This window comes from Scardinius erythrophthalmus (genome assembly GCF_964197995.2).
Source record: "Scardinius erythrophthalmus genome assembly, chromosome: 6".
NCBI classification, from domain to species: domain Eukaryota; kingdom Metazoa; phylum Chordata; class Actinopteri; order Cypriniformes; family Leuciscidae; genus Scardinius; species Scardinius erythrophthalmus.
Window position 1 is genome coordinate 16,651,282 of NC_138226.1, and position 11,032 is coordinate 16,662,313.

General features: G+C 37.9%; 2 protein-coding genes across 3 annotated transcripts; both read right to left on the reverse strand.

Annotated features, from left to right (window-relative positions):
- Positions 1-224: 224 nt before the first annotated feature.
- LOC308692499 (uncharacterized protein) lies at positions 225-1,465 on the reverse strand. The gene is made up of 5 exons (XM_081368551.1): positions 1,418-1,465; positions 1,096-1,154; positions 977-1,011; positions 733-886; positions 225-609 (listed from the first exon to the last, which is right to left on the reverse strand). Exons 2-5 carry the CDS (start codon positions 1,145-1,147, stop codon positions 389-391), a joined length of 462 nt encoding a protein of 153 aa, XP_081224677.1. The 5' UTR covers positions 1,148-1,154; positions 1,418-1,465; the 3' UTR covers positions 225-388.
- Positions 1,466-1,579: 114 nt separating this feature from the next.
- Positions 1,580-9,507, reverse strand: LOC308692139 (uncharacterized protein). Of its 2 annotated transcripts, XM_081367900.1 has the most exons (15): positions 9,438-9,507; positions 8,102-8,270; positions 6,680-8,017; positions 5,627-5,766; positions 5,331-5,535; positions 5,151-5,255; positions 4,594-4,787; positions 4,254-4,395; positions 3,508-4,164; positions 3,330-3,421; positions 2,986-3,099; positions 2,841-2,888; positions 1,846-2,766; positions 1,693-1,743; positions 1,580-1,605 (listed from the first exon to the last, which is right to left on the reverse strand). In XM_081367900.1, the coding sequence occupies exons 1-13, from the start codon at positions 9,441-9,443 to the stop codon at positions 2,644-2,646; spliced, it is 3,333 nt and encodes a 1,110-aa protein (XP_081224026.1). In that variant the 5' UTR covers positions 9,444-9,507; the 3' UTR covers positions 1,580-1,605; positions 1,693-1,743; positions 1,846-2,643. The 2 variants fall into 2 exon arrangements, with proteins under 2 accessions (XP_081224026.1, XP_081224027.1); XM_081367901.1 differs by lacking the exons at positions 1,580-1,605; positions 1,693-1,743; positions 1,846-2,766; positions 2,841-2,888; positions 2,986-3,099 and having other exon boundaries at positions 3,341-3,414.
- Between the last annotated feature and the right edge of the window lie 1,525 nt (positions 9,508-11,032).

Below are 11,032 nucleotides of genomic sequence, written 5' to 3' on the forward strand. Positions count from 1 at the left end.
AAAGTTACCAAATCCTACTGTAATGCAATGGCGAAAATGATTGTATTTGTCTTTCTCACCTGTATTTTTCAAAATATGATATGTATATGTAATGACTTATATTTAAGTGATATTTGTAGCTTACATTAAATGATATATAAAGTAAAACGTATTGACCTTTAAATTAAGGTAAAATGTGTTAACTTAGAATAATGACTCTGAAAACTTTAAACATTAGCATCACTTTATTGACCATATAGATACTGTAACCAATATGATGAAAAACTATACTGATGAATGCAGCATTCTCTACTTAATGTAATAATAAAAAAGAGAGAATCCAATAAAATAAAATAAGCAAGCAATAAATGTGGCAAGTTCAAACATGAGGAACACATTGCATGAAACATTAGATGCTTCCTCCAGCCTCATAGAAACAGTCGTCTCCGCAGTATCCTTGGAAGTCATCAGAGCCAAAGAACCCCTGCATCACACCTCTTTGCCCTCTTCCTCTGTAGCCTTCACCACAGTTTTTGTATGTAGTCTCACAATGGAGACATCTGGATAGACTGTATGGAACCCTGTACAGACTTCTGAAATTTTCACTGAATGCCTTCCAGTTCACAACACCTGAAAAAAAAAAAAAAAGTTGTCAGCTGACATCATCATTGTCTTAATATTCAACGATACATAACTGAGAAAAAACAGAGAGAGAGCTGTGATTAACTAAACAGTGACACTAATAAAACTTACTGTCCAACCACCGAAAGTGAGCCTCTCGGCGGAAACTATCCATGCTCACAATGCTGTTGAAGCACCTGCAGGTGAGGGCAAGGGAGCCAACTGCAACATCACCATCTTGAAGCACAACCTCCAGTAAGATTTCACGAAGGACCAGCGGAGGAAGCTATACATGAACAAAACATAACAATCTGAACTTTTTGTGGTTATAATGATTCCCTTGCATTTTATAAATTGAGTAATAACAAATACATGCCTCCTGTATGTTCAGGGGTTGGTCAACGGTTGCCACTATGAAGGGACAAAAGAAGAACATCAGTAAATGACAGTCAACATTTACTATAAATAGAGCACTTCAAACAAAATAAATCATACCAGTTTTGTGTGGCTTGTCAGTCCGCCTTCTCTTTCTTTGCTGGATTTCCATGACCAATCTTGATAAATTTATGAAATAAAAACACATTAATAATACAGTAAATCAAGTTTCATTGCATGAAGATATGACAACTAAAAGTCACACTAACTGTAAAGGCATTTTGCCATCCTTGTCATTATTTTTTAGAAAAGGACTAATAACAATAAAAAAGAAAGAAAGAAAGAAAGAAAGAAAGAAAGAAAGAAAGAAAGAAAGAAAGAAAGAAAGAAAGAAAGAAAGAAAGAAAGAAAGAAAGAAAGAAAGAAAGAAAGAGTCAAACACCTTGGTGGGAATTTCTCCAGCAAAAGGACAGACCACCATCTTCTTATACTTGGTATGTCTGACTATAGTTGGAAAAAGCACAAGTTTATCAAAACAATTCTTAAACTTACAGAATGTTTTTTTAATGAGCTTGGAAAACCCACCTCTGAAAAGTCAAATGTTCCCCCCAAGATGACATAGAGAGCATACTGCAACATGAATTCTGTATTAATAACTGCACATGGGTTTAATTCTGACATGGCACCTGCAGAACCAATAGTAGCCATTGATCCTACCATTAGAATGAATACTCCACAGCTGCAAGACATCTCTTGTCGAGGTATATCCTAGATATAAGTAAATTACATATGATATAATTTTTAACTAGTACCACTAAATTCCTAATTCATTAAAATTTTCAATCACATTTGGTGTAAAATGAAACATACCCCAAGGTCCTCAGAATAGAATTCTGTCCATGTCCCAGGCCACAGGCTCTGAGCAATTTCTCTGTCAAAATAAATGAATGCACCCCCAGCCAAAAAAAACACACAAAAAAAACAACACATTAAGATATGCAGTACAAACAGCCAATCAAACAGGGTTTTTAAAAGATAACTACCCTGCAATACTACATATGATTACCAAGTAAATTTGAAATAGAACAGAAAATAATAAAGGCAGAGTTTAACAGGAACTGTCCCGCCTTTATTTTTCCCATGGATTTCTTCTTAATGCAGGGATGCACAAAATTAATTAATATATGACCCTAAAATTAAAGTGTGTTGCAAGTAAAGTATTTCTTAAATTGTATGCAATGAGAAAAAAGCCAATGGGAAAAAAAAAAGAAAAAAAAAAAAAAGAACTGAACATAGAACAAGAGAACACAAAATTCTGTAACAGGAAAACCTGTATATGGCAATGTAAGTGCCATCTCCAAAACCTGGAGTTTTCAGGGAATTGAGAAAATACAATTCACGCAATTTTGGCTTCATGATCTGAAAAAATGTTTTCACCCTGTGTTAGTTGTTAGGAAACGCATAATATCAAGGAAATAATCAGAAATATGCCGCTGATTTCAGTTTGAACAACAATTGGTATTGTATGTTTATGTATCGCAACATTAAAGCAGACTCACACACAGCATCCAATGCTCTGGCACCCAAGATGGGAAGACCACAGCATCCTTGCTCATAATTTCAGGCTACATGTATATTAAAAAAAATATTTTATAGTATATAGTATGTTTAATGTTTAAAGACATTACAAATGTCAGTGATCCTTACAGGTAAGTGGTCCATGGGATGTGCACAAATTGGTGGCAACCATGTCACTATGACATGGCTGTCAACTGGATAGATGTCCACATTCTGGCCACAAAAAGAAAATTGTTAAGAATTGAACAAAATGAATTTATTTATGCTCTCAAACTTTGAGGTTAAACCTGGGAGAGTGCAATCTGTTGCAGCACACAGAAGCAGGAATTCAGCACCTGTGTGAAAAATATCAACATTTAGCTACTTTGAAATGGACATTATTTTATTTATTATGATTTTAAGTTTTGATTCATGTTTTTGTCTGTTTCTTACATTTCCTTCCACCTCGCAAAGGTTTGTCAGTGTTATTAAGTCTTTCTGTTTTATGACAATAGAGCCCACAAGAGCTACTTCATCATCAGAATTTGCAGAACAAACTTGAGCCATCTGTCAAGAGAACAGAAATTTTCTATTACTTACAAAACAGATTCTTAGTAGTCTTAGTCTTCTAAAAGACCTGGCGTTGCACACAGTGAATATTGTTGGCTCTATGATGAATCAGTTGTAAGTTGCTTAGGATATGACTGTCTGAATGCATAAATGAAAATGAAAAATCTAAAATTTAATCATAATAGAGAACTGCAGTTGTGCAATTAATAACTGTTTAGCTATATTACCCGTTTACGCTGTGATCGAGTCAGTGGCTTTCCCCAGCAAGCCTTGCTAGGTTTTATCAGATGTAGTCTGGTCATTTCAGGAGCCCTGTTCTCTTTATTTAAAGACACATAAAAGACATAATGATTTGTAAATAGCAAATAAGAGATAAGGTTCAAAGTATACATGTAATAAACTTACCTACAACCAAACGTCCAAACAAATCAGTTTGGAGGTTTATAGTCGTTTTTGGATGCCCAAGGTCCTTTTGTATTTTTGACAGCATGGATCCATTTTTTTCTTTGTTTTGCATGTGCAAAATGTTTCTTACAAGAAACATGTGGGTGGTGGGAGACATCATATTCAAGAAATAGTTGTTCTTACGCATTCCAGCGAAAAGTTGTTCTGCAGCTTGTGTGTTCACTCTGCCAGCCAACTCTGGGACAATCTGAATCTTTCTAAGTGTGTCTCGCTTATCCTTACTGTTGGCCTCGTGGAACTTGTCAGATAGAGCATAGTGCTCGGAAGAACCAGTCACTGGATGGCAATTATCATCCTCATCCATCTTCTTCTCTTTTATCCAGGGTAGGCTTATAGTTAGGGTTCCACTCTCTGCAGCTGTTATATTGTTTTCTGTAGATTCCGCAAGTCGTCCCTCAAAGGGTGTAAATGGCATTGCTTCTGGCCTCCTTAAGTTGGAATGGGTGGCCAGTCCTCTGGCAAAATCATAAATACAAATGTTTGGGATATGTTTCCATGAAAATAACATGTCCGTAAAGTCTCTAGGACTTTCGGCACGGAGGAGAAATTTTACACTGTAAACTATACCACAAGGGCATAAAATGGCTGCCCATCCACCTGACAAAGAAGAGTATAGTTTGTTTAGTGAATGAAATTCATTAACTTTCAGAACATGTACATTTGAACTCACAGAGCCCACCATATACCTGATGCTCCCCAAACTTTTTGAAAAATCTTGTCGTATGCACTTCTGTTTTGCATTTCTTTTCTCAGTCTGGATAGAAGATCAGTCTTTGATCCTTCAGTGCCAACTCCACAGGCCTTGCAGAGTTTTCGAATGTCTGCAACCTGGTAAAGCACAAATATGTTTGATATTACATTACAATATGAAACTAGCTCTTTGTGTGTTAGTTCTAACTACGACTAGAAGGTAACAACTGATTTAGACCTGCATAGTGATTGTTTCATTACTGGTCAACCATCACCATTTTTAATAAACTGCAAATCATAAGAGGCTATAGAGATTTATACTGAGCTGGTGCATACCTTTAGCTTCATTAATTCATCACTGAGTCTCTCTTCTGTCATGTCCATTTCAGTGATATTGTCTAGTGTATTTGTGGTCTGCACTTTCTTCCACTCTGTGTTTATCACAGATGGTGACCTGCGTGTGTGTCTGCCGATCCATGGGGCCCAGTTCTCATAATTGGGTTTCAAAGTGTAAGGATTTGTGTCTCCAACTAAAATCATACAGAAAATAAAGTAGTGAAACAAACTCTTGAAACAAGGCATTTTGTTTAGATGTGGAAATACATGTGTAATGCTATGGTTCTCAACCACATTCCTGGAGGCCCCCCAACACTGCATGTTTTCCATGTCTCCTTAAACACACCCGATTCAGATCATCAGCTCATTAGTAGAGACTCCAAGATCAGAAATTTGTGTTTCAGACAATGGAGAGATGCAAAATGAGCAGTGTTGGTGGGCCTCCAGGAACGTGGTTGGGAACCACTGATGCAATGAACTCAACTAGTATGTACAAGAGACAAGGAAGTTGTTTACATTATTGCACATGATAGCCTAATTGTCTTGTTGCAACTTACTCCTCAACAAGCCAGTTGCAATCCTCTCCCTTGAAAGAGTCTCCCAGAACTCCTCGGAATTCACCTCTCCATTGAAGGTTTCAGTTGGCTCACTTATGTCACTGACTGGATAAAGAATCAAAATTAAATGAACACAAATTAACTGCAAATAGAAAATGACAAAAAACTGTGATTGTTTACCTGCCATGTTGAACACTCCCTTTTTATGTAAATCCATTACAACAACTGGAGGATGATGTCCACATTTTAGACACGAAAAGGCATAATCATGGTGAGTTAGTGCCTCAAAATGTAAATATGCATGAAGAAACTCTGACTCCTTTGGGTAAGGCACGTGTGTTGTCTTTTGCAATATGGAACGCACCCTTCCAACTGACACATGATCCTAAATGAGAATAGTCATGAGAACATATATCAGTGCTAGATTAAGTTGAACAATCTTGAGCCTAATGTATTTTAAATTTCAGAAACAAAACCTGAACAGAATTCCTTATGAAGATGCATAGAAAGATGCTTAGCAGCACTTTATCATTAAAGTTGTGAAGCCCATGCATCCAGTCCTGGTATCGGTAAAACATATGACAATTACTGCATTTCTTGCAGTATGTGGATATTCCTAATGAGGTAAATAAACAGAAAATAATAGTACAAAATGTCAAATAATCACTTGGCAATTATTGTGAATAGCATACTTTAATACTCCGCTAATACTGGAGTATAATGCAAAATATGACATGTACTACTCACAAAAAGTTAGGGATATTCAACTTTTGCAAATTGACTTATTGTCTGGGGAGGCACAGCATCCCACTCTTCTTAAAGGGCTGCCCTCAGGTCATTGAGGTTATGGGGTGCAGGGTCACGACCCTCTACATGGTACTGTGACAAGCCAATACTATCTGAATAACACCATTAATTCAGTTGTTGTGCCTCTGCATGAGCAACACAGGCCTGATTTCATCTTTATGGATGACAATGCCCCAGCTCATTGAGGTCGCATCATCAGGGAATAGTGGCAGGAGGCTGGGGTACCTCAAATGGAGTGGCTTGCACTTTCTCCAGACATGAATCCCATAGAAAACCTATGGGATAAGCAGAGTCGTCATATAGAAAGTCATAACCCTGCACGCCAGAACCTCAATGACCTGAGGGCAACCCTTTAAGAAGAGTGGGATGCTGTGCCTCCCTAGACAATAAGTTGATTTGCGAACAGCATGAGATGTCGTTGTTAAGCTGTAATTGATGCTCAAGGAAAGTTACAAGTTATTGAGACATTGACATTTTTGTTGTGGTATACCCACCACTGTTGTTAGCTTTTGTTTTAATAAATTGCTGTAGAAGAATAAATGCATGCTTCTACTTAAATGCCCTTCTTTTATGATATATTATCACTGTAGCACAAACTTTTTACATTTTCCATAACTTTCAGCCGAAAGTCGAATATGCCTAACTTTTAGTGAGTAGTATAAATCAACAGCTTATAAATATTAAATATTATCATTAAAAATGTACAAACCAGCAATGCCTACCAGTCACTACACCAGAGAGCGTCGCCACTTTAGCATTTTTGGTGATAAGGACAGGAGCACTGAGAGGAACAGGTCCAGGGCACTGAGAGCAGAACTCCTCTTCAGGAATAAGATGTTGAGGAATGTCTTCCTTCTTTACATCTTCTATAAAAACATCTGATAGTGTGTCTGGAAGCTTTTTGTTATGGTATATATATTGTACCATCTGCTTCAGGCCATCACTCTTTGGAGGATATTCCCATTGCAGGCCAGACAAGTCATCATGTTCTGCTGGTTCAATCTCTGCAGCTGCTTCTGGCATGGTTGTGAAGAGCTCCCGCTTCATTTGAAAGAGACACCATTTTGCTATGCACTTATGCAGACACGATCTCCTACCTTTGATACAAGGGCAGTGCCAAGTGTTTGTCTTGGAATTGTAATTAACCAAAACTCTGCCCAGTCTACTGTAATAAGAAACCCTTGGCTCATATACTGATATATAATGCTTGTAGTCGGGGCCTCCAATAGTAACAAGGCTAGTAAATGTTGCACCTTTACTTGTAGCCTGACCTTGCAGTGTAAGGCATTGGTTTTTCCTTGTGTTACAAAACCATTTTTGCTCCACCATCTCAGTCAACACGTCCTCTGATAACTCTTCATGTGGTGCAATAGCACAGGAGTAGTCTACTGATCTCAGATGCACACATGATGTAACCAAAAGTTCACTCCTTTGAGTCATTTCAGCACAAGTGTTGCACATATCCATTTCACACATTACCTTGTGTGATGAGCCCCAAATTTTCTTCGCCACATGAATGGGAATACAGGGCCCACGAAATGATTTTGCTACAACATATATCCCATTCTTTTTATCAACACACTGTGTTGGTAAATGATAAGTTGAAGATACGAGATGTATAGGTTGATGTTTCCACTCAATGTGTTTTTTCAAATTTTTAGAATTTAGACTCACCCCACAGTGAGGACACCTCACAGTGATTTGCTTTCTTTTAATCACTGGAGGAGCTGCTGGATGACGTGGTGGATCAGGTGCTGCTGGGGGCAGAGAAGGAGATACTCGTGGTGGATCAGGTGCTGCTGGGGGCAGAGAAGGAGTTACTCGTGGTGGATCAGGTGCTGCTGGGGGCAGCGAAGGAGATACTCGTGGTGGATCAGGTGCTGCTGGGGGCAGCGAAGGAGATACTCGTGGTGGATCAGGTGCTGCTGGGGGCAGCGGGTGGAAACTGCAAAGATGCCTTTTTATAGCAGCTTTATTTATGTAGGTCTGTGGACAATGACAGCAGTGAAAATGCTTGGCCTTTTGGCCACAGCCAAGGCCACAGCTGTATATAACATAATCTAAAGCAAAATTGAAAATAGCCATGTTAGTAGACGTAAAAAAAATGTTTAATACACATTTATAGGATATGCATATACACTCACCTCCATATTCAGTTGCTCTTATTTTATGCCCAGCTATATGGGCCACTATTTGATGATACTGTCTGGGCTTACATATTTGAGATGTGCAGAAGGGGCATGTGAATAAATTAGTATCTGCAAGGTAGCGCTGTGGTTGAGGCTCTTGTCCTCTCCGCTGAATTGTGATGTGCTGAATAGACAACAAATTCATCCATTTTAATTTAAAAAAAAGTTTCCTCCTCTGTACATAATCATTTTATATTTTTAACATTCATCCATTATGTTAGTATATAGGTTTGATTAATGCCTGCACTGATATAATGAAGAGTGTTGAACATTGACTAGTGAGCTGATCTCACTGCTAAAAAAGGTCAAATCATGTTTCTATTTAAATCTAGTGGTCTGCAGAGGTTTTTGTTAGGGTTATGTTTAGGGGTACATAATGGGTTATGAGATATAATATAAATAACAGAAAAATTATAAATATTACATTAAAATTGATATTAAAAATAATAAACTTAACAAGCAATGCTTTTTCAGCTTTTCTGTGGAGCTTTTCTTGTTTTCTTACAGCGCACCTCACACTCAAACACCATTTCATATATGAAGGGAGTGTGTTCTGGACTGAATGAAAACGTAATTTATCCAAAATATTATAGTTTTTAATAATTTTTTAATTAGATAAAATTTGCAGTTAGATTAATGTGCACAACACTTTCCTTAAAATGTATTTATAGTTATTTTTTTGTACATATTAGTACCTATACCCCCCGGTTTCACAAACAATTTTAAAGCCTAGTCCTAGACTAAAATGTAAGTCTGAGCTGTTCCAACTGAAATAAACTTGCACTGACTGATCTTAAAATATATCAGTGCCTTTGTTTTGTCTCAAGATGAACACCAGTAATGTTTTTTTTTTCTAAGCATGTTTATGAAAAATATTTAAATGTCCTATTTGAACTATGGACTAATCCTGGTTTAGGCTAAACCCTGTCTGTGAAACCGGGCCATAATGTCCTGGGGACATAAATGGCACCTATTCGGTAGAATATTCCATTAACATTTGTTTACAACTATTGTTTTCTAGTCTGACAAGCTAACAATTTTTTATATATATTAGAATACGCCGACAGGAAAAAATTAAGCAAACTACCACTATCAACACTAAAGTAACAAACTTATGCACCAAAAAGTTAGCGAATGTTTGCTAAAGCTAATAGCAGCTAATGGTTAGCGATAGATTGTAAATGGCAGACCTCTTGGAGCTTTTTCTGCCTAATCATGTTGCAAGCAAATTTACACAAACTAATTAAAACGTTAACTTAGACAAAATGAGAATTTACAAAAATCCACTTACATCCATATGCAGGACAGGTGATCTCTCTCCTCATTTCACCGCTTTCTCACTCATATCTGATGGGAAAAGCATATTCAAGTATTAGGAATTGCCCACTCAAGTTTTAGCAAACCAGGCACAGAGGTTGTAAAACGCCTACCCAGTTGGAAAACGCCCCAAAATTGAGGAACGCCTTTTGTTGCTCTGCAGAGACCTCATTCTCAAATAATTTCAAATCTCTAACGGTTGACGCACTACCGCCCGCGGCCGCCAGGAGTGTCGCCATTCCTGAAGCCTCGATGCTTTTCTGGACATATCACCGAACGTTTTATGGGCACAAGGCAGGAAATAAATAAAATATCACTCTATTAATTATAGGCCATTAATAGACGGTTCAAAAGTATGTAAAAAAAAATATATATATATTAATTTATTAAGCGGCACTGAAGTTCCGTCGTCGTCGTCCGCACACACTGATTAGATCAGACACAGACAGTCAGACACACTTGACTCATCGACGGCAGATTCACGCTCGCACCTCTCAATGGAAGTAAACTAAGTTACGGGTGAGTCTTTCCGAGCGGTTTCCTGTGCTTAATAACTTCCATCCTCTTTAACTTCTGCTATGCGAGAAGTCAGAAATGTTAGAGATATAAAATGTAATTTTAGCGCAGTAACGTTTTCAGTCACAGCTTTTTACAGCTTCTTATTCACTTAACTTACATGCAGTCGTAGGCCTAATAGGCTACGTGCACGTGGCCGCCATTTTGGATTTCGGATCAGCGAGTGTGCGGTTAGACACTTCCGGTTTCGCATTACGCCCGGTGCAGGGAGCCGGAGAAAGACGAAAATTATCTTTTATAGTTATTTATAGAATCAATTATCACTTAAAAATACTACTAAGATCCACATTACTATCACACGATAGCCAATGGCAATTAAATGCACGGATGCATAGTCAGATTAATGAATGAAATACAACTGTTCACGAACAGAAGATTGTATTTGACTCGTGCTGCATACACATACGCAATTACAATTATGCCTACTGTAAATTTAGAGTTACAACTACGATTAGAGTTGTTTACATAAAATACACTGTGAACATTCACACGTTTGCCCTGTGATAGGCTACAATTCGCTCCGTGCACGGCGACAGTTGTTCGAACTTGAGTGTGTGGGCCAGTACTTCCAGTGAAAACTACGGTGATCTGACAGCGAGAGACAACAGCGACCAAGTTCCATTACCACAGAGATATTTTTTCACAAGGAGTATTCAAGAGAGGTGACTTGCCTTTCAGACGATGACAGCCTCAGCTCTTCATCGTTGTATGCCGTTTTGTACCATTTCGTCACGTTACAACAGAGAAGTCAGCTTTCATGCATTCCCCGTTGACGCTGCGGTACGGGCTGAGTGGATACAGGAGATCCGGAGGGAGGACTTCAACCCGACCAAATATTTAAATGCATATAATTTTCAGTGTATTTCACCTGTGCGTTTCTATGCTTTCTATTACTGCATTTATTTTGTGCAAGTGAGATGAGTAAAGTTGATCTGTTTATGAGTTGGCTATATGAGTAAAGTTTATCTGTTTCATAAATAATAATAATAATAA

Bases quoted from the DNA above. Each gene is read 5' to 3' on its own strand.
- LOC308692139 (XM_081367900.1), bottom strand. The intron at 4,165-4,253 runs GTATATGGTGGG...CTTCTTTGTCAG, and splicing joins AAAAGTTTGGGGAGCATCAG to GTGGATGGGCAGCCATTTTA. The intron at 2,889-2,985 runs GTAAGAAACAGA...TTTTTCACACAG, and splicing joins TTTGCGAGGTGGAAGGAAAT to GTGCTGAATTCCTGCTTCTG.
- LOC308692499 (XM_081368551.1), bottom strand. From the start codon at position 1,147: ATGGAAATCCAGCAAAGAAAGAGAAGGCGGACTGACAAGCCACACAAA. The intron at 887-976 runs GCATGTATTTGT...GTTCATGTATAG, and splicing joins AACCCCTGAACATACAGGAG to CTTCCTCCGCTGGTCCTTCG. The intron at 610-732 runs GTAAGTTTTATT...TTTTTTTTTCAG, and splicing joins TCACTTTCGGTGGTTGGACA to GTGTTGTGAACTGGAAGGCA.